Below are 23031 nucleotides of genomic sequence, written 5' to 3'. Positions count from 1 at the left end.
TTCTGCTCTGAAAACTACCATATTTCCCTGCTTAAAAAAGCTTCGTCTATGCGGGTTATGAAAAACTCAAACAGTTAAATCGAATAAGCAACGCAACACGGTTTTTAAAATAACACATGTAGCTTCAGCTTCGATAAAAAGCTCGCTTTTTACTCGATCGTGTACATAATATGTACATAACGCTTCTCGTCGCCTCTCGCTGCTACATACGCGTACACCTTAAAAGCCTTATCACATCGAATCATCTGTATCGTATATTGGAGCGTTGAAAATTTCGTCATGATAAAAATGCTCGGAAAACGCTTTTATCATCGAACCATTCGTACACATGTTGGAAAATTTAGCGAAAATCTCGCGTCGAAAGCTGCCTCGGCAAATCTAAATATTAATGCGGATTTTGTTGAAGTTTCGATTAAAAAGTCGCAATCTTTACGCTTTCCGGTCACGTTATAGGTATAAAGATCTCACGTACTCCCCCCACTCCCTTCCCTGCAGCGGTAAGTATATGAAATTCTACTCGAGGACACCCCTTTCGTCGCTCTTTTTCAAAGGCCATTTATATCTGCAAGTTGAAATGTAAATTTGAAAATTTTTCTCGTGTAAACAACCTTTACGAAACGTGAACGTGGAACGCCCTCAAGCCTGAGAAACGTGTCGTTGGCGATTTGAATTCGTCTTTTGCTCTACGTATAGTGTTCGATTCAATGCCCCTTACAATCTCGTCTCTCGTATAAATACGCTACGAATACGAGTATTATATATCAGCTCAGGCTCGATGGATGGATGGCGTAGCTTTATTAAAAAATTCTTTTTAAAAAGCACCAGGCACCGAGTTACGCGGTTTGTGGTAAACTACATGGGATCTGTGTCCACTAAACGGTGTAATTGGATTTTCATGTCAAATTAACGACCGATAGGTCTCGTATTTCCATTCTTGATTTATATTACTCTGTGGGAGGAAGGAAATGAGATGTTTATATGCATTATGGAGCAAACTTAATCAAATTAAATTGATCTAAAATAAAGCATTATATGGCCGAGTACGCTTCATCCCTCTTCTTGTATGTAGGTATTCGTCTATACGCGTGCGCAATTTTCATGGCCTAAATTTTATTCTTCTTGCCCAGTTCTTTTTCGAAATCTTATTAGGTACACGTACTTGAATCGAATTATCGATACGCCAATGAAATATGTATTAACGTTTGTTTCTGAAAGCTTTTTTCTTTTCCATCCGGAGGCATTTATTATACCTTATTTATATTGTCTTTTTGACGACCGCGACCTATAAATGTGCCAATGTAAGATAATTCCTTGTCAATACAGCTCTTATACTTTGGGTCTTACAATTTCGATCGATTTTATTTAAAAATGTATTTACAATTTGTATCCTAGAATCTAGATGCGGAGGGGAGAGGAGAGGAGAGGGGAGTGAGACAGATTGTCCGCCCAACCCCATACCCCCTAGGTAATTGCCAAGGCCCTGACCACCGATTAAAAAAGCTGTTGAAGGGCTATTTTTAAACTTTCTCATGAAATATGAGCTTTTTTGGAGCAAAGAAGTTGACTCTCACATATCAAGAACTACTAATGTTGTGCCAATCAGTGCTCCTGCTCCATTCCCACCCCCCACCCCCACCCCCATAAAATTTGAAGCTTGAGTAATAAAAAAATCTTGAAAAAGCAAGCAAAAAAGGGAACAAACGTAAACAAATTGAGGAAAAAAGGACCAAAAAAAAAAACATTTTATTTGCAATGCTGCAGTTTTTAAATTTAAAAATAATATGGTCTACTTTGTAACTTTTTCTCAAAAAAAGCGCTACTTTTCGGCAATTTTTGGAAACAAAATGAAAATTTCTGCCATTACTAGCAAAACAAGCTATTTTTGATGAAAAGCAAGCAAAAGGAAGTAATTTTTGACCATTTCCGGCAAAAAAGCAAGACTGAATTTTTTTACAAAAAAACGGAAATTTTTACTTTTAAGCCAAATTGCCTGAAAACAAATTTTTTTTGTCAATAGTTGAAAAAGGCATGAGTTTTGACAACTTTTGCAAAAAATAGGTTTTTTTGGAGTTATTGGAAAAGAAAGATACTTTTTGGCAATTGCAGACGAAAAAGCGAGACCTTTAGTTAACTCTTGAGAAAAAAGTAAAGTTCTTGTCAAATAGCAAAACTTTGACAATTTTGGCAAACAATCAAAACTGCATGTTCAATGATTATTTTTGTGTTCGTAAAAAAACAGACTTTGGGTAATTTTTGTGAAAGAAATGAAATTATTTTAGCAAATTGTTTAAAATACACGAAGGGTTTAGTCAATTTTTGGAAAGAAGCAAAACTTTAACAATTTCAGTTTAAACCAGGACTTTTTGACTAGTTATTGGTAAAAAAATAATATCTACTCTTTCGTAATTTTAGCGAAATAAGCGAAACTGTTTTCTATCTTTTTGGTGAAAAAGCGAGACTTTGGCAAAAAAAAGTGATACTTTTGGAAAAAATTTGAGACTTCAGGAAAAAATTTGTTTTTTTTTCACTTTTTTTGAAATTTACGAATTGGTCACAATCCACCTTTGATTTGAGAGGTCTCCACCTAAAATGGTTGAGAAGGTGTACATAAGCATCCACTGAATGTGAGAGGTTCTAAGCTCATTTTGGCCTTTCCAGAGTGATTTGAAGGTTTAGATATACCGGAGATAACATTGAAAGAATTATTCATAATGGTTAACTTTGTCCAAAAACGTTTTTATCAAAAGAAAATTTAAAAATCATCCTTAAAACTGCTTTTTTGAATTTTTCAAATTTTGAAAAATTCGTAAAAAAAAATCAAAAAATGAACCTTGAGACCTGAAATTTTGGTTGCAAAGGTTTTAGGATATGCTCTTCAGGTCTAGCTTGGTTTTTTTATGGATTTGTAATATTTTAAATCAAGTGAAATTTAATAAAATAAATGTAAATATTTGAATTCAGTTGTATCAAATTGAATTAAATTAAGTAAGTAATTTACATTAAATCGAAGCAATTCAAAATACATTTACATCGAATTAAATTAATTTGAATTCGATAAAATAAATTAAATGAATTAAATTACTTAATTCAAAATGGTAATTTGATTAAAATGTTTTACTTCTGCACGAATTTCGAATAAAATGTAGAAATTGCAACTCCTCGAGAAAAGCGTGGGTTGCAATTTTATTCTTTAACACTAATTACAGAAACCAAGCGATAATTTATCAATTGGAAAAAACTCGAAATTATAAAACTTATTTCAAAATCTACTTCTCGGTTTCCAATCACCTCAAACACATTTTCACATGTACCCTAGAACATTACACTAAAAAACATACAAATCAGTCACTCAACTCATCCATCGCGACAGATTGACTCGCACGAGTTCAGCATATTTTATAAAAATACGAATACGAATTGTTCAAATATTTACACACTCGCAATATAGGTACATTTCCAATACACGAGAGTACGATAAAATGACAACCATTATAACGATGCAAATCGGCAAATCACCCATAAATCTGTCCCGCTTACATTATATGTACAACAAACAGGCAGTTCGTAATCGTATATTATCGACAATCACCCAATCATCAAACCTGCTATGGTAGGTAAAATTCGCTACAAACTAGGTCTAAAAAAGCGATGCAAAATGGTGAAAAACAGCGCAACGACGATGCTGGAAAACTCCACTCGCACGAGCTAATGTTTGACAATACGAAAAGTATTACGGTAAACTTTTGAATTTAAATGATAAATGCGCGTTAGACTAAGTACTAAGGTTATGCTGTAACTGTAGTTTAACAAAAGAAAAGCTCATTATACCTGGCAAATTTATACGACGAGAATTTTACCCGCAAACAGAATCATTTTGCCAGTTTACTTTCCATAATGCTCTCTCTCTCTCTTATTCTCGCATCTCTATATAAACGTAGGTACACATTTCTCTCTCGCATTCTGCAAACGAATGAAAACTTCTCGCAACTAAAATATTAAGCGAGAAATTTACCTACTCGAATGAAAAATCTCAACGGTGTATTCAATTTCAAGAAAATTTCGCCTATTTTTTATTATCTTTTAATTTGCAATTTTTTTTCTACTTTTCAAAACACTTTTATAAATTAAAATACTAAAATGGAGTTCTTCAAGTGCCTACTTTACGTGATTTGTACTTTTATTACTAAAAATAGCTAAGAGAGATTTGAAATGTAGTTTGTAGTTGTAGCATTTCACAAAGAAAATACTCAAGTATGTATTTTGAATGTTGAATTTCGTCCTCTTTTTCTTTTTCTTTTTTTTCTTGCTAATCCTCGCACGAGAAAAAAAGAATTCGAGTTACTCGTATAAAGAGAGATGGTATTTTTCAACCTTCTTGACGTATTTACTATTAACTGTTTTTATTGCTCTCTTATTTAAGTCGATTGAAACTAAAACCAGAATACAGCCTGAGGCCTTTGACAGTGAAATTGAATAAAGACGTCTTGAACTATGCACTTTGCTTTTTCAAAATGTTTTTACTCTCACATCTTTGTTCAAAAAAAAAAAAAAAAAAAAAAAAAATGAATCAAATAGGGTAAAAATGGTCAGAATTGATTTTTCAACCTCTCCCCTTCTTTGGCAAAAAAATACTCCCACTCGAGTGAATAAGATCTAATCAGGATACAGCTTCAGTTTGCATTCGAAGTATTTCGATAAAAAAATGAAACAACAGTTAAAACACCTCCCTTCTGAAATCTTTCCAAAGATAAAAATCATTCATTTTCATTATCAAATTGCACTTCCCCATTCCATACCTTGCACATAGTATCAGATCATCTCAGGTATACTTATTCGTGTAAAAATTCATCCAAATACAAGCAATAATGAGATCAAACATTCTTCGTACCTCTACATTTACACCTTATCGAGTTATTAAGTGCAGTATACCAATAATATACATTATAAATACGTACACGCGAGATAATACAGTAACACATAATTCGAAACCATTTTGATAAGAAAAATAGAATTCATCTCGATAAGAAAAAGCAATCCGGTTCGAAACCATTGTCGATTTTTCATTTAAACAATCCACTTCATTCGATTTGCTTCATTTAAACGAGCGTGATCAATAAAAGCAATTTTTTTTTACAAGTTGACAGTTTTTTAAAAAACTTTTTGTTCAAATGTTTGTGCATGTGACTTATTTCGATTTTTCGAATTTTTTGACAGTTTCATTTTGACGACGGTGTGCTGGTTTTCCGGTTCGGAGTTTTACGTTTCGGTTGAAATTTCAGGTTCTTTGATAGCAAGATGATTTTCCCAGATTTTATGAACAGGGGTAAGTGGCTATTTTGATTGTATTTTCTAAAAGTATGCATTTCTCATTTCTTTTCCAATTTCGTAAAGTGGTTCAAAATGCTGGAAATATTCAAAATCGTATTTTAATCGATAAGTACCTACTGAAAACTGACATTTTTTCTGACAATGAGAAAATATCAGCAATGAATAACAATTCTGTAATTTTTAATCGAATTTTCAAAATTATCAGAGCATGTATCCGACCAAGAAGAAGGCCAATTGAAATCCCTTTCCTCCACAAACCCATCAACAGCCGATGATAAAAAATTCATTTCTTTAAAAAAAACTCGCAAATTTGCAAACGAGAAGGAAAATTTTAATTTAATGCAAAATAATATTTAAAGAAGTACGTACCCTTTTTCCAAATTAAAGCAACAAATTTTTGACAAAAAAATCGTTCTCGTTTCGTTACGAAATGAAATTTTTTTATCATGAAATCGAAAAAAAATTATTAAAAAATACAACAAAAATACAAATTTTCTCATCATCTAATAGTCGCCATTTCGATAAACGAACGAATTTCTTCACACGCAACAGGTGGACAATTTTTTTACATGACGACCCCCCCCCCTCCTCCTCCCACCACTTCTCATCAACTATTTCAATTTTCTCATTTTCTCTGACTCACTAGCTCCACCTGCAGTCTCAGTAATATAAAAAAAGACACGAGAAACGTCCAAGAATGTGCCCCCTCGAGAAAATTTTTTAGATAAATAAATGGTATTTTCATGAGTAAATTGCATCTTCTTTTACCTTGACGATGAAATCGATTCTTGACGCAGATTTGAGTCGAGAGTGGCTCAAAATTATGCATTATTACCTATTCATATTCATAAAACCAGCACTTCTTTCAACCCCCCTCCACCTCCCCCTTCTACTTCAACCAAGTTTTGAACTAAACAATTAATAACATCAAAAATTGAATGGAACCTTCGTGGGATTTTTTCAAACAATTATTTGATGCATATTTACTTATGTAGCTCTTTTTTGAGGAGTTGGGAATTTAAAAGAATCTCCCAGAAAATGTGGAGGGACATGATTGAAATCCATGACAACTTTTTCGACCTCACAGATTGATTGGAGGGGAAGGGGGAAAGAGACTGGCAGTTTTATTTTCAAATTTTTATCCTCTAAAAAGAGGGTTTCTGGCTGAATTCATTTCAAAAAAAAATTTCACCCCCCCCCCACCTCACATTACGATGGTTTGGAGTCATTCTAGAGCTTTCATCTGGACTTGTCTAGTTTTCGAAAAATTCAACAAAAATAACTCGAAAAGAATTCTGCACCGGTGAGGAATTTTTTATCTCTTCTTGGAAACTTGAGGAGGCCCTAAATTTTGATATTGACGTAAAAAAGAGACCGTCAAATGTTGGAGAAAAATGTATCAAAAATATTAATTCTTTTTTCTATGAAGGAAAATCACAGAAAAAATAAATTGAAAAAAAAACCAATTTGGGCAAAAGATCCTTAATTTTTTCATGTCACTAAAGTGTGGAAAATCGGATACACTACACTTGTCTCTCTTTTTTTCAATCAAATTTCTATTTGTACATTTAATCACGAATCGAACTTAAATTTTCAAATTATTGCCTTTTTGATTTCCTATTAAAAACATAGTTTATAATTGACAAAAAAAAAAAAAAAAACGTACATATTTAGGATGCCCAGCCCTACTGATTTTTTTCAGCACGATGTGACATTTTTCTGCTGTTTGAGGTACTTTCTTCATTGAAGGAAAAAATCCCTCCCCTTCTCTTGCTCTTTCTACCACTATTCCGATAATTTCTCCTTTCATGCCTCTGAAGAAGTACAATTGATTTGACGAGAAAGGGTGCTCTCGATCACAATACATATTTTAAATCCAATACAACTTCAAACCTCTTCTTAAAATCCTAATTTAAGAAAAAAAAATTCAATTCACAGCCTCCTTTCGCGTCGTTATATTCTCTACACAAAAGACCTATTAAAACACAACACAAGGAAGCTCACTCATCAACCATATTGAAATAGCTATTATCTCCCCAAACAACAAAAAAAAATTCCTCTCGGGTGAAATTTTTTCAATTACCAGGGTAAAAATCCCATTACCACGACGGCCTTTTTAGTTTACGAATTTATATGCAGTCGTATAAACGAAAAGGAAAATATAAGAACGAGACGCGATATAGAGACGATGAAGGCGAAAAATTTTCTCATTATTTTCGACCCACGCCACGTGAAAAACGCAGCATAAAATATAATTCTTAGCTGATTTTCACGACACATTTCCAACTTAAGAGCTCTTTGCCGAGTTGTACTCTCAATTACCAACCACACGCCTCCTATTGTACGATACGTATAAGATTCGACTCGCAGATCGCAGCCTGCAGCCTCCCTTCTTTTTCTTCTAGGTATGTATAAACCGAACTGGCAAATTTTATAGTACTTTTACGAGACAAAAGCCGAATAGGAATCTATTTCGGTAGATTTTCGGTTCGGATTATCCTTGGTTGGCGTTGGCGCTCGAATTTGAATTTTTCTCGAGCAAGTATTTGGCAATTTCGCGCCATCGCGTCGAACTACTCGTACGAATACGAGTAGTTCCACAAGAGTATACAGAACCCACTCGCTCCAGTTTACTATACTCGTGAATTAGTAGTCATGGTTGGTACTTGGGATTTGGGAATTTATCATTTCCGTCACGTCAGTATATTACATACTTTTTCAATTAAATTTAACGCGGATATGTCGCAGGATATTTCTTTTTCTCGTTTACGGTTATGGTGCTGATCCTGCTCGTATTTATACGAATGTCTAGTTTGTCGATCACGATTAGGTTAGGTTAGGTTACATTATTTAGGAGCGGAGTTGATTATCGAGTGTTTAATTAACCAACTCGTTTAACATTGAGGGTTTGTTTCGATAGATTCCTAGTCCTATTAACAGATACGTGGATAATAAATCATCGCGAAATTATTAAATTTCGGACTCTAAAGGACATGGTTCTGCATTTCAATCGTATCCTCTTTCTTCTCTCTACTCTCGATTCGATGGTCGTAAAAATTTTTGCGGTAATTTTATTCACGTAGGGGCTACATAGGAGGAGGTCGAAGGCGGAAATACTTCATTACAGGCACCGACCAGACTGAACCTCCCTGCATAGGTTTCGTTTTAACAAGCAACCAGGAGGAGAAGAAGAAGAAGAAGAGGAATAGGTATCAGAAAAAAAAGTAAATTTAAATAAAAAGGTTAACGTTTACGCACGAATTTGTTTATATTATACCGAACCACGCAACGACATGACACCTTGAAATAAGCGTCAAGCTTTCCTTCATTAAACACCCTCTTATAAATAGAGGTACGAGATTTCAAACATTTGATCATCTACTATAAAACATATCAAAACAAAAGCTTAATGCTCGTGAAACGCTGCGAGAAACGATATAACGAGAGTGAAATTAACTTAATGAGAATATCGTAGGTGTCATCACAAGTACACAGGCCGCCTCCTGTGCGACTGCGACACCTCAGTTAGCTAAATCCAGAATCCTAATCTTGGCGTAAACTCGTATTAAAATTCGCCCAAAAACCGCGTACACAGGTCGGGTTTTTCTCAACAATGACGCAAGGAACAGACAAACAACACACAAAAGGGAAAAAAAGCCTATTGGATTTGATCCAAGTTCTTTTTTTTTTTCAAGGTCGGTGGTAAACTCGGTTCGAGTATTTTCTGTATCGTTGAATTATATAAAATGATTCCAATTTCGCGCGTGAAAAATGATATACGAGTATCAGACCACGTTCTATAGAGGGAGCAGACTCGCGAGGCGACGCGACGCAATAAAAAAAACGAGGTGAATTCAAATCACGTTGAATTTCTATGCAGAAAATTTAGTCGGAAAATTTCTAAATGATAATCAGGTCGCGTTACAAGACAATAATCTACTGTATTTGATTTGCAATTCTCGAAAACGACGATTTTGCTCGCATAATACTATTTTCATATTACACACGTTTCGTTTGACTTTCTTCTTATTTATACCTGCGTCCTTCCGCGCCTTTCATTTCCCATACAGAAGTACTAGCAAATTACACTCCAGCTAAACAAAAAGTCATCCTTGAAAAATATTTTTTCTCTTTTACACTCTGGAGAATACATACGCGAAATTTTAATACAATACTTCGCCGCTTCATCCATTGGTCGAATTGTTATTCGTAGTAAACGTCATGAGAGTAGTTTGATTAAAAATCGTGTAAGCAGAAGTACATACTACATAGGTACGTAGACGTACCTACACAGCCACAGTGCGATACTCGAATCGATTTTTATACGATTTTGATAGCGTAACATACATATAGAATAGGGAGTGCTCCTTATTTATACCTGATGACATTTCTTTTTTCGAATTTCATCGTTATCAAAAGCTAGATCGATTCATAATCCCCAAAAAGTGAGATCCTGAAAATTTAAGCTCAAAAATGTTGATTTTTAACCCATGCCCCAAAGTTTATAGGAAAACATGGTGAATTTTTTCTTTTACTTTAAAATCCCAAAATACACGAGTACTTGCTCATTACGATGCATTTTGGACCCGAAAGAGCTACTGGAGGGGGGGGGGACCTGCAGCATCCCAAAATTTAGTTCAAAATGGGGGGAAATACAAAAATTTTTCAATGAAAAATTACAGTAAATATGTACACAAAATGTGTTAGGAGGGATACGAAAGATCCGAGACGGACTCAAGAAGGAGAGAGGGAGGAAGGGGAGGGGGGTAAATGTCCCAAAATTTCGAAAACAAGTATTTTCGTAATTTTTGTACGTTTTGTCGTCGCATTGGCTTCTTAAATCCTATGAATTCGAGGTCCATGGGGGGAGGGGATTCATGTACCCCAAATTATTTTTAAATTATGGAAATTTTCCCATTTGAACGATTTTTGACTGAAAAATTAAACTAAACACTCAGATTGTACTAGGAATACGAAAGGACCGGAGCGGACTTGAGAGCGGTAGGGAGAGAGAAAGTTGAATGCCTCGAAATTTCAAAAATATAATAAGACGTATTTTTGTAATTTTTGACATTGACTTCGTTAAAATACTTCTTTTCGAAATTTTGGGGCATTCAACCCCTTCTCTCTGCCTCTCTTGAAGCCGGTCTGCGGCTCTTTGTACCCCAAGTACAATTTGAGTATTTACTTTGTTTTTTCATTCAAAAAACTTTCAAACTCGCCAAATTTTCATAATTAAAAAAAAATTAGGATACATGTGAGACCTTCTCCCCCCCCCCCAAATGGGTCACACGGAGTCAAAATTATTCTTCGGGGCTCATTTTTCATTCAAAGGATCCAAGAAGTCTATGTGATGACAAAATGTTCAAAAATTACAAAACTATCCACTCATTTTAGAAATTTTGAAGGCATTTAAACCCATCTCCTCTCCCCTTCCCCTCTTCAGTCCGTCTTAGGTCCTTCGTATTCCAAATACAAAATAAGTACCTATTCACTTAAAAAATTTCAAATTCGGTAAATTTTCATGATACGAGTAGGTATAAAAAAAATTTGGGGCTCATGAACCCTTTTCCAAATGGGCCTCATAGGGTCAAAATTACGAACATGAAAATAACTTTTAAGCATTTTAAAAATATAATCATTTTTTTCTATCAAAATGAGTATTTTCTTTTTAAATTGGAGAAATGAGGTTCATATCATAACAGGCTATAAAATATAAAGAAATGAAAAATACGTATTCAGAAATACATATCTGTGGAAAGTGAAAATAAATAACAAGAGCAAACGTAGTGGGTACTTAACTACGTATGTACGAATATTTTGTAAAAATTTATGCTCGTTTTTCATTTGAAAAAAAAAATGATGGTAATTGAAATTATTTTTTTGAAATGTTTTAGAATTGAAGCATTTTCTGATATTCCATCGGAAAATCACGAATTACGACAATAAATCAATAGGTACGTATTTTGAATATTAATTCACCTGAAAACATTATAACACCTATAATTTCTAAGTTTTTCTCTCCCTTTTGGGAAAAATTGTTTACTGAAGACTAATTTGTTTTGAAAAGTTCTTCGTTCGTGGGATATTTCATCTCTTTTTGTTAGAATTCCATAACGAAGGAGAGATCCAAGCAGGAAGAACATTTTTTGGTCTAACGAAGCTGGATCAAAAAAGCATGTATGAAATACCACAACAGGAATAATTTCGCGACTTGAATTCCATTTCTCGAATTTTGAAAAATCAAAAGCGCAAATATATGAAAAAACAAAAAGTTTACCAATATGAGCTAAAACATCGAATTTGTGTATGTAGCCTATTTTTGACCTCAAATATCGATTGGTAACGTTTTTGAGTCGTTTGGAGGAATTCTGGATCCTCCAAAAAAAATTTGGAAAATACAATTCAATATCAAAATTTTATTTAATTAAGTCGATGAGCTGAAACTAGGTAAATTTTGTACCTCTGACCTTGCAAATTGATTAAAGGTTGTTTCGAGTTTTTCTGGAGCTTCCAGCATATTTTTGAGAATTCCAGATTTTCCAGAAGCTTTCTGAAATCTCGAACTTTGGAGTACGTAAGAACGCAAATGGTTCAGGTTCAAATTAAGAACCTATTCGACCACTATTTTTTCCCAGTCATTTCATTATAAGAAAACTGGAAAATTCAATGTAGAATTATTTATTGTTCAACTAAAAAAACTAAAATTTTCCGAGCATCCTATTTTTGACATCCAAAATCTACTACAAGTGTCATTTTGAAACTTTCATCGATGCACTGTGAAGTCGGTAGAGTGTTTTTGGCAAACTGGAATTTCCAACAAAAAAATGCGCTGCAAGCTTCAAATAGGTAATTTTGATTAGTTTTCTGAGTTCTTTTTCTCTATAGATATTTTTTAATTCAAACTTTTTTCGAGTTTTTTTTTCACGAACTCCTTCCCACTCCCAACCTTTAAAACTTCATTTTAATTTCCAATTTTTTCTAAATACTTATCTCTAATTTTAACGACTCGATGCCTATTTTTTTCCACTTCTTCTCATCAATTTTCTGTACTCTTGCCCTCCCATTTGCTTGCTTCATTTTTTTTTTCATTTTCCCCCATATTCTCATTCCTACCCGTCTTGCCCTCGCTGTTCTTGTTGTTCTTCACCCGATCTAAATAATTATCAATTATGGTGTGAAAAAAAAGAAGACATTATAGGATAAGTACGTCATTGGGAAAATTAGCTCATTTCTTTTCCTAAACGGATACAAGTATAATTGACGAGGAAATTGTTCAACTTAATTATTGGTAAATCATTACAATCGTAGATGATTTCTTTTATTTACTTATTTAAAAATACCTAATACTCGTACCTATGTCAATGTAGAAAAATAATTTTTCAAAAAATTCCCCCGTTTCGAAACTTTCTCTACGTAATAGTGTAGTAATTGGCTATACTGTGAAGTGATGAGTAATATGCATACTATTTTTTTGTCTTAACAAACGGAACGGAAGTCGTCATTTATGAAATACATTCCTGGATTCTCGAATATGTACCTAGTTGGCATGTTGCGCAGAAACGACCCATTAAAAAATATCTAGGCATCACCTTGAGTCGACTAAAATGTTGATACTTTCGTTTAATTGATACTAGTACCCTAGTGTTTCAAAAAAAATTTCCATTCTGAACTAAGTAAGTATTGGAAACCTTTGAAAATTTGATTAATTTTTATCGCTTTTAGAACAAAAGGAAAATTTAGATATTGGCTCGTCGGGGCTTCTATGCGAATGAAACCATTCTTAAAATAATTTTATATTTTTTTTCAGCCGAGTTTAAAAATTTGAATTTCTAAAACGCCGCGTGCAAAGGTTGTAAATTTCACGTAGGTTTTGTAACGTTCATCTCGATAATTAATAATTTATTATTATTTTTCAATTTCCATTCGTTTTCGTTGAATTTTCCAAACGCTAACGAATTAACCTGTTGCTTCGCGCCAATACACTACATCGTAATTTTACACGAGAATTTCTCACTACACGCGGAGCCTTTTTCGACGATGTAGAAGCAACGAAATAATTTCAAAAAATATTCCCTCTGTCAAAGTGAAATAAACAAGGCTAAACAATCGAATCATCATTATTGGAATGTTTACGATATTCGATACGTATTTGAAAGTTGCTTTAATTAACGGGGATGCTAAGGTATCGGTTAACATTGTCTGCACTCAGTATTTCGTCGTCGTGTTCTTCACGCCATTAAATTTTTCCAAAATGTGAGCTGTGAGCTGTGAGCCCAGCTACGTAGTAGCTTGAAGCTAAAGGCAGCCTTTTGAAATATAATATTGATATTGATTTTTACGTGTAAGTATACTGTATACCAAACAAATGATCCGTTTAACGCTGCGAGAAAGTTGGCTTTCTCGTATACGAGTACATATAGTAATCAACACGATAGACCCAGCCCCTAAAAGACTATCCCTTCGCGATTATACGAGTATGGCGCTTATATCAACAGTGTTCTCGGTAAAATTCAAACGTTTAATTGAAAATCAGCCGGTAATCGAGTATCGAGGAGGAAGAGGCAGAGAGACAGAGAGAGCATTAATCATACACCTCTCGAGATGTGCGCCGAGAGTCTGTTGCGATGAAAAATTCAGTAGCTAACGTTTTAACAAGCCTAAGCCATCACCGCACCTTACCCCCCTCCTAACACCATCTTTCGTATAAAAAGTGATTAATGACATAATACGAGTTTGATAATTCCAAGTGCTGTTGATTCGATAAATTACGCTTATAAACCAAACATTTACCGTGGCCATCGAATTAAACGACGTACTTGCCACTTATATGATGTATACATGCGGTGCAAAAAAAAATTAATTAAACAATAAAAATATATTAGATGTGTGTTCTTTTTTTTCAACTATATTTCGCATTTAAACGTCACGTCATTTCGATAGGCAGGTATGCAAAATTGGCCTTCGTTCGTTAACGTCTAGAAAAAATTACACGATTATCGAGTACCCATTTAGATGAATTTTTTTTCTTCGATATAATCATTCCGAAGATGAATTTATTTAAAAGAAGTTAGTCGAATAAAGTCGTCTTCTTGTTTACCTACTTGTATAATAAATACCCCTTCTCCTCCTCTCAAAGCCCTCGGATCAGCCATAAATATACACTTTGATACTTAAACATTTGGTTTCGGACTCGAACACATCTCGTACTCATTTTATGTAGGTAACACGTGTTTGCAAAAACGTACGATGAAGAAGAATTTAACAAAAGCAATTTGCCAAAATAGCGAATCAGACAACTTTTGTGAAATTTGACGCATGGTACTCTCATTCGTACTCTCGTACATTTTGAACTCTAGTTTCTATTTCGAAACAACCATCGCAGTTGAAAAAATTAATTAAATTTTTCACCATTACCATTCGCGAATCGTATAGAAAGCGAAAAAAAGAGTGTAAAAAAATATCTATACGTATACGAAGGGCACCTCTATCTCTACAATTCTGCCACTTCAACCACCAAAACCAGAGAACTGCGCTGTAATTTGGAAAATTCGTTTGTTTAATTAACGTTCATTCGTATATATAGCATAGCTATACTTATCCTTTCAAATATGTAACCAAAAAATAAAGAAAAAAAAAGGAGTGAAAAAAAATTTTCAACAGAATTTTGCTGTAATATCTTTTAAACCTACAGAGTACAGTGATTAGCATAAAGAGGTATTTTCTCGGCTTGGCGTGGTAATTAGAATAAGACGAAGTTGTTCTTTTGGGGTTTTAGATTCTATCGTTCGATAATGTTTAACAAACGACGGCGACGTAAATTTGAAAAATTTAATTATAATATTTTCTACGAGCTATATCCGAGTGAAAGATATTATACCGAGGAAGAGATTTCATCGCGTATATTAACGTCTTTCTGCTCACATTATAATGCCATTCGCGAGCAAACCGAGTTATTAGTATTTATGGTTGTTTGAGGTAAAGAGGTATAAATGAGAAGCAGGGATAGGAAGGAATAAGCTGCTTGGTTATATTGTTAAAACGCCGTTGGAATTTTCTTCTTTTACTCTGGATGGAATGAAAAATTGAATACGATAAGTCTTCTTTTCGTTTTCTTTTTTTTATCGTAGATATTTAAAAGTAAATCATAATTTGTTCAATTGGGTTAGATGTGTTGGTGGGTTATTGGTTTATGAGTGGTAGGGATGAGGGAGTTCTTGAAAAGGAAAAATGAATTAAATCAAATAAAAATAAAATAATCTTTCATCAGTTTCATATAGTTACTTCTAGCTTCGTGGATAGCATTTTTTTTCAACTTGAAAATCATCTTAAATTATTTTGTAACTAGAGCATGAGAACCCATAAGACAGCTCAAAAAATTTCAGCCATCTAAACAGAAAGTTGAGGGTTTTGTACTGCAGGGTTTCAAATTGTCTAAAATTGTCCAAAAATTGCTAAATTGATGCCAATCAGAAAACCACATTTTTGGACAAATTATAATCAAGTTTAGAGGCTGGAGGTTCAATTCTGACGTAAGTATGGAAAATAGTATTTTTTAGAAGTCTATGTTTTTCAAAAAAAAAAAAAAAAAAAAAAAAAAAATAGGTACTGAAATGTACGATTGAGCTTATAATTATGTACAACTGTGAAAATCATCTTTCCGACTGACTAGTATAGCTTTTTGAGGACCTCTTTTGGCATGAGCGAGAAAAACTGTATTTTTTGGAGTCAAAATAATATTTTTTCCAAAGAAATGCACGAAAATCTCAAAATGTGAGATTGGGTAGCTATAATTACAGGCTTTAGGAATCTTTTTTCTAGGTCATAGTTCAGCTAACGACAAGCAGAGCTAAACGAAAATCTGTAGATAATTTATTTCATTAATATGCATGATGTAAAAATACTGTAATAATTCGTTAAACATGAGAATTGAGAAAAAATTTCTCATGACCATTTTTACAGAGCTTCAAAAATGCGAGAAAATTGAAGTTCCCAGTAGATATCTCACTTTGAAAAACAGCAATCGAGCATTTTGTGAGACACATGAAAGGTTAAACCTAACAAAATTTGATCTGATCAGATCCAGTCTGGTCTTATCTGATCATCCAGGTCAGGTTTTCAGCCTATTGACTCATCTTTCTGGCTTCCCAAGGTCATTTGTCAGTCTGCCTGTTTGTCTGGCCTCTTAAGGTCACTGACCTACCAATCCAGCTCCTCATGGTTGTCTGTTCGTCTATAACCTCTCGAGGTTGTTTGCATGCCTATCTGGCTTCCCAAGGTCATCTGTCCACCTGTATGTTCTCTCAAGGTCATTGACCCATCTGTCTGGCTTCTCAGGGTGGTCTGTCTTCCTGGCTGGTCTCTTAAGCTCTTTGGGCCGGTCAGCCATCTGTCTGTCTGGCTTCTTATAAGGTTACTGACCCATTAATACGGCTTCCCAAGATGGTCTACTTTCACCTCTAGCCGCTTAAGGTTATTGACCTGTCTCTTTGTTTTTTTAAAAATGTGAATGACCCGTCTGTCTGGCTATTCAAGGTTGTGTGTCTTCCTGTCTAGCCTCTTAAGGTCATTGACACGTTTATCTGGCTTCTCGAGCCCGTCTGTCTGACACATCAAGGTCACTGACCTGTCAATATGGCTTCCCAAGGTCATTTATATGTCCATCCGGCCTGTTGAAGTCAATGGCCTACCTGTCTAGCCCGTCACGGTCGTCTGTCTGTGTGGCCTCTTGAGGTTTTGAATCGAGAAATCACTATATCTCCCCACCAGATGAACTTCAGCAGCTCAAATTTTGGTCAAAAGGTGTGTGTTTGATACGTGATCGATTAATACCACCATTGGCCGGATCCGAGATTCTAGTCAGAAAATGAATTTTTTTAATTCGGTGTTCATTTCCTACAAAATCAAAACTTCAAAAATTTGCTAAAAATCAATGAATAAAATTCAACAACTGAAACTTGGAGGATGGGGACTTTTCAGAACCTCTTTCAACCTATCCAAGTTTCGTTTCAATCAGAGATTCCGGAATCAGGGGCTTCCCTCATAAGCAGTGAATATTGAGCCCATTTTTCGATACCATAATAAAATTCTTTTAAAACCAGTAATGATGAAAAAAGGCCCACACTGCTCTTTACATTTGTTCGAATATTATAAAAGATATCAAAGTAAATAAAATAATTCAATCTCGCCCGTATTTTTCAGTCGATTAAATTACAGCAACGAACACCAAAGTCAAACTTTCAAGTCCACGCTCGTCACTCAACATTGCTTACGTAGGTATTATTACATAGCGGTAGAAGTAGGTAGTACAATACGATACGTAGGTACACGATACAAATCGTACAGATGACTATACCATCAACTTTATCGCCGCTCGATCCGCGAAAAGCTCTAAAACCACCCACAATACCTCAAGTCGCATTTCACGCTGGAAAAACAAGCGAAATACTTAAATGTTATTTTTAAAAACGTCGTGCCAGAAACAGATACCACCTACAGCTACGGATGGTTATTTTCTGGTAAAATAATTTTTCGACGAAAACGTTATTGAATTTCTTATTCTCGTTGCGCGCCGTAAACGATGTGAATTCGCGTTGAAAATGATTGTAAGTAATTCGATTAGCATACATTTATCGTTTAAATTACCCAGAAGTTTATTGCAAGTATCTCGAGTATATTATTGATAGATTAAAAATTGCATTTGGAAATGTTCCAATCTGATGTGAAAATACATAATATACTTAGGTACCATACCTATAATATAACCGCAACTTATGAAAAATACACCATTCCGGATGTCTGTGTATAATACCCATGTATACCTTATACCGTTGAAAAAAGAGGGCCAAAATTAAGTTACAAAAATACATACTTATCAGTTATCTATGTTTACCAGATAACAAAGTACCTACGTGTTTATTGCGATAATGCAACTTTATAAGTACTTAATATGAATAGATTTCCTAAAAGGTATGCAGGAGTGTAATAAGGTTCAATGATTCTGAATGAAAATACGCACCGAAAAAAATATTCAGAAATGCAATACAAAATAGATTCATTCAGAAAAGAATAACTCGATCGAATCGAACCTGATAATTTTAGTGAAAAACTGAAATCAAGCACATAATGCAAATTTAGCGGTGAGATTACTTATACGTTAGAACTAAATTTGTAGGTTTGTAATACATACCCTAGAAGGTCATCATTAAGTACCTATGTTGTTTTCTTTCTCTAAACGTGGTAAATATTGCACAGTTACGATGGGTGTTGTAAATATTGCTTACACTGACCATATGATCTGAAGATGGTTCAATTAAAAACTGGTTAAATAATGTAATCAAGTAAGTATTAAAAATTGATGAAAGCAAATTAAACTGAAATGAAAAAAAAATACTGCTTGAATACTGAATAGTCTAAATTAAGACAGTTTTTTAATTTTTTTCTCCAATCCCGATTGGGGAGAGGAGGATGGGTCATTACGCAAATTTTAACAAGTCGCACGTTAATGAAACAGATTTTTCCGGTGAAAAATTTCATGCTAATCTGATTTCCCTCTTTTCATTTTTTTCGTATCAGTAAAGTTTTTAGTTTTTCTTAAAATTTGATTTTTGTGACAAAAAATTTTCAATTCTTCGACATTTTTTCTTCTCAAAATTCCCCATGAAAAGAGACGTGATTATTTTTCCAATTTTGAGCTAAAAGTTGAAAACTCAACTTTCTACATTTTTTTTGCACTGAAAAAAATCCTATTGAAAATTTTTTTAGTGTTTTGAATTTTTTTCGATTTTTTTGTCCTCTTTTGTTTCATTTATGTGACAAGTAAGGTATCTATGCCAACTATTTTTCGATTTTAGGTGAATTTTTGAAAGCCAAATACTTGAGCTTAAAAAGCCCCAAAAAAATTCGAAATTTGGCAAAGTTGACCGAGAAAACTGAAATTTTGAATTTACCCTATTTTTTTCGACCTAAATGAATTGAAAATGGTTTTGAACCGTTTTGAGCAGTTCTGAAGCCTTCAGCAGTTTTTTAAAAGTCAAAACTGGAAATTCCAAAAAGTTGCTAGCGGCTTCAAAACGGCTCAAAACTATCTCCAATCGACTCAGCATGTTGAAATTAGGGTAGAAAGTAAATTTCAGTTATCTGACTTCATTGGGTAAACTTTTGAGGAAATTTCTACTTTAAAAAATTTTCTGGAAACTCCAGAACTGCTAAAAAAAAACACAGTCTTAAACCGTTTCCAATCGATTTGGAGTGTCGAAATTAGGGTATATACCAAATTTCAGCTTTCAAGGTCAATTTGGTAAAATTTTGGTTTTTCACATTTTTGGCTCGTAATCAATTTTTAAAAATTCACCAAAAATCGAAAAATACAATTTAGCGTCTAAAATTTTGGCAGGCGATGCATTTTTGCAAGTTTTTTGGGTTTATCTTTGTCCAGTTCAAAAATTTTTCTGTTATTGGGATATTTCTCTCAAGCCTGATATTTAAACATCCATCAATTTTTTTTGTTTTGTTGTTTTCATTAGTCATCCATCATTTTCCCCCATTAAAATTAAATTTTTTCTGAATTTTTAAGGCTCGTACTCATTTTTTTTTCCAAAAAAAAGTAACTTTAGTTACCAAAAAAGCTTGAAAAAGTAACCAAAAAGAGACAAAACATGAACAAAAGATTTTAATACAGAAAAAAAATCACCGAAAAAACCAGAACTTTTTGTTTCTAATTAAAATCTAAAAAAATGGAAGTAGGACTTTTAGGCAATTATTTCCAAAAAAATTGAACTATTATGCAACTTTTTGATTAAAAAACGCGAAATTATAGTAAATTTTGAGCACTAAACTGAACTGAAAAATATTTATTTAAAGACACCCAAAGGCTTTTAGCGTCTGCAGTTACATAGGTAGGTACATAGTAGGTACATTGGAACACATAGATTGAAATTATCAAATTAATTAACAATATTCACCAACATAGATTACAAGTGAGTTTTTTGGCAATTTATGGCAAAAAGCGAGACTTTTGACAATGTCAGCGGAACAAAAGGGCTTTTCAGCGATTTCTGCCAAAAAAAAACGACATGTATAGGATAACATTAAAAGAAAAAAGAGACTTTTGAAATTTTTTTGCAAAAAACCACAATTTTTAGAATTTTTTGGGGAAAAAGCAAAGCACTTATTGACAGTAAATTTGCAAAATTCAAAGCAGGATTTTTTGGGAACGATCGGTAAAAAGTCATTTCTACCTACTGTTTGGCAATTTTTATCAAAATGAAAAAAGAGAAAAAAGGAAGATTGATAATTTTAGCAAAAAGCATGAAGGTTTGTTAGACAATTATTGGTAAAGGGTGATATTTTTTTGCAATTTTAGTCAAAAAAAGTTGGATGTTTTGCAATTTGTTGATAAAAAGCGGTAGGTACGTTTTGTCAAAAAGCCAAAGTTTTCAGTGCTAAATTTTAGGGGCAAAAGTAAACTTTTTCATGCAATTTTGCAAAAAACACGACTTTTTAGCAATTTCCTACTGGCAACAAAATATATCTACTTTTTGCGCAATTTTTGTCGAAAATCGATATTTTTTTATTCTTGGTACTTAATTCCTGACAGAAAAGTAAGACTTTTAGATATTTTTTTTGAAAAAAATGAGACATTTTGAAATTTTTTCCGAGAACCCACAATTTTTTAGCAAGAAAGCGTGTTTTTTTTGGCAAATTTGAAAAAGATGGGATCTATCACAATTTTTGCAAAATCGAGACTTAAAGAATAAAAAAAAAGTGTATTAGGTACCTATTTTCAATTTTTTTTTAGGGCCGAGATTTTTAAAAATTGTATTTATGTATTTTAAAAAATTAAAAAAAAAGAAACCGAAAGTCTTGAATTTTTATAAAAATTCAGATTTTTTTGTGAGAAACTTCTTTCATTGATTTTCAAGCTTTTTGAATCCGCAGAATTGTTAAACAGTCGCAGAAACGAAGTGAATAAGAAAACAGGAATGAAGGAAAAGTATGTTTCATCGAGTAAATGCTTTTCTTTAATAAGTTATTTTCAATTTTCATTAAGCACTAAACGTAAGAGGTATGTACTTCTAAATTTTATCTCATTATTTCAGTGAAGTTATAATTTTATTTTTGTACTCGTAAGATAACAATTACCCAATAGACGTTACTTATTCAAGAGTTGAATGAAATTATCGCTCAGCACAAAGTACTAATTACACTGCACACAAAAGATGCACGTGTTTGGTATTTCACATCCTGCAATTGAAGCTGAAAAATGGCTTCTGCAAACATCCATTCCTCACGTAATCGTATTAGTGACAGTCTCAAAAATTACTTCGAGGACCGATGAATTGGTCAAACGTATCCAAAGGTACTTATCTCACTATAGGTACTTTTCATCTACTTACATATGACCCCTACAGCCGTATAAAAATTGGTTTAACTAAATATACTCGTATAAACCTCATAGAGGCAATTTTTTCCATACACAATCATAAACAATAAAGACCACCGTCACTCTTAATTATATTTACGTTCGATATAATATGTTTTTCGCTGCAACACAACACAAAAGATATAGTAAACAGCATAAACTGCATACAAACAGAGACACAGACCCCTCGCATCGTCATAAGTCACATTGATACCGGTAATTTGAAGCTTAATATTCGATACGATGACTTCACGAGGGTAATAATTATACCGTTGGGTTGGGAAAGTTGACGGAAAATTTCAGTTTGCGTAATGGTGTTTTCGGCGATTTGGATAATACTGACGTAGGCTTACGACGTGTCGTCTTCGACTTCGACGACAGCGAGAGTACATACGTACGCTAGGTGTAATTTAGAAAATGAAAAACCACCAATCCATAGATACTACGCGCGTAATTGCATAGATAAGTAATTTTTTATTTACTACAACGGCGTTTAACGACAAAGAAACAAGATCGGACGAGTTTGCCGCCGTGGTCAGGTGGGAGACGTAAAGCAAAACGTCTTTGGAAGAACGATCCGCCAGCAGAAGTATTTGGAGAGCCGAAGTAGCAAATTACCACTGATACTGACTTGCTAACTAACTGGTTTTGTACTTCACGTGATTTTAATCGTAAAGCATCGCGCAAGGTTTTAACAATTCGTAAAGTTTTTTGCTTCAGTTCTGTTGTATCTACTCAGAAACGAATCGATTTTCAAGTACTTATTGATTGGTTTTCGCATTCGCGCCATTTTTTGGACATTTTTCTCCTAACGCTTTTTGATCGATATTGTGTTGAGTTTTTTCGAGTTTTTTTTTGACTGTCGAAAATTTTGTCGCGATGAGGGACATTTTCAAAGTTTTCGCCGGTTTTACCGACCGGTCGAGTAGACGCGGTAGGCAAATTTATAATTTGGTGAATACTCACGAACCTCCCATCGATCCGAACAACCCTTATAGTAACAGCACTACTACTACCATCGGAGCTAATAATACATCCAGGGAAGCTAATCCTAATAGCGAAAGCTTGAGCGCTTCGGCAGTCATCGATCGAATATTATTCCGAGGAAAATTATCGCAGCAAGAGAACAAAAATAAATGTAAGTACTTGTGCCTCATGTGATTCATTTTACCAACCCCTTTGATCCGCAGATTTGGCCTAATTTTAGCCATTCGTCAACTTAGCAGTGTATTTTGAGACTGGAATTTCTTAAATTTATTAAACCTCTTTGGAATTTGGAG

At 33.9% G+C, this 23031-nt stretch overlaps 1 protein-coding gene across 3 annotated transcripts in view; it reads left to right on the top strand.

Moving 5' to 3' along the window:
• The first annotated feature begins 5058 nt into the window (after positions 1 to 5058).
• LOC135843186 (scavenger receptor class B member 1-like) overlaps positions 5059 to 23031 on the top strand; it is a 118245-nt gene continuing 100272 nt past the window's right edge. Inside the window, exons 1-2 of one of the 3 annotated variants that reach the window (XM_065360972.1) lie at positions 5059 to 5323; positions 11226 to 11285. In XM_065360972.1, the coding sequence (XP_065217044.1) occupies positions 5296 to 5323; positions 11226 to 11285 (88 nt within the window). In that variant the 5' untranslated portion in view covers positions 5059 to 5295. Of the gene's footprint in view, positions 5324 to 11225; positions 11286 to 22295; positions 22890 to 23031 lie in introns of those variants that run through there. The other 2 variants (XM_065360975.1, XM_065360971.1) reach the window with 2 other exon arrangements.

Source organism: Planococcus citri, chromosome 4 (assembly GCF_950023065.1).
Source record: "Planococcus citri chromosome 4, ihPlaCitr1.1, whole genome shotgun sequence".
Lineage (NCBI taxonomy): Eukaryota > Metazoa > Arthropoda > Insecta > Hemiptera > Pseudococcidae > Planococcus > Planococcus citri.
This window is presented reverse-complemented; position numbering and strand designations above follow the sequence as displayed.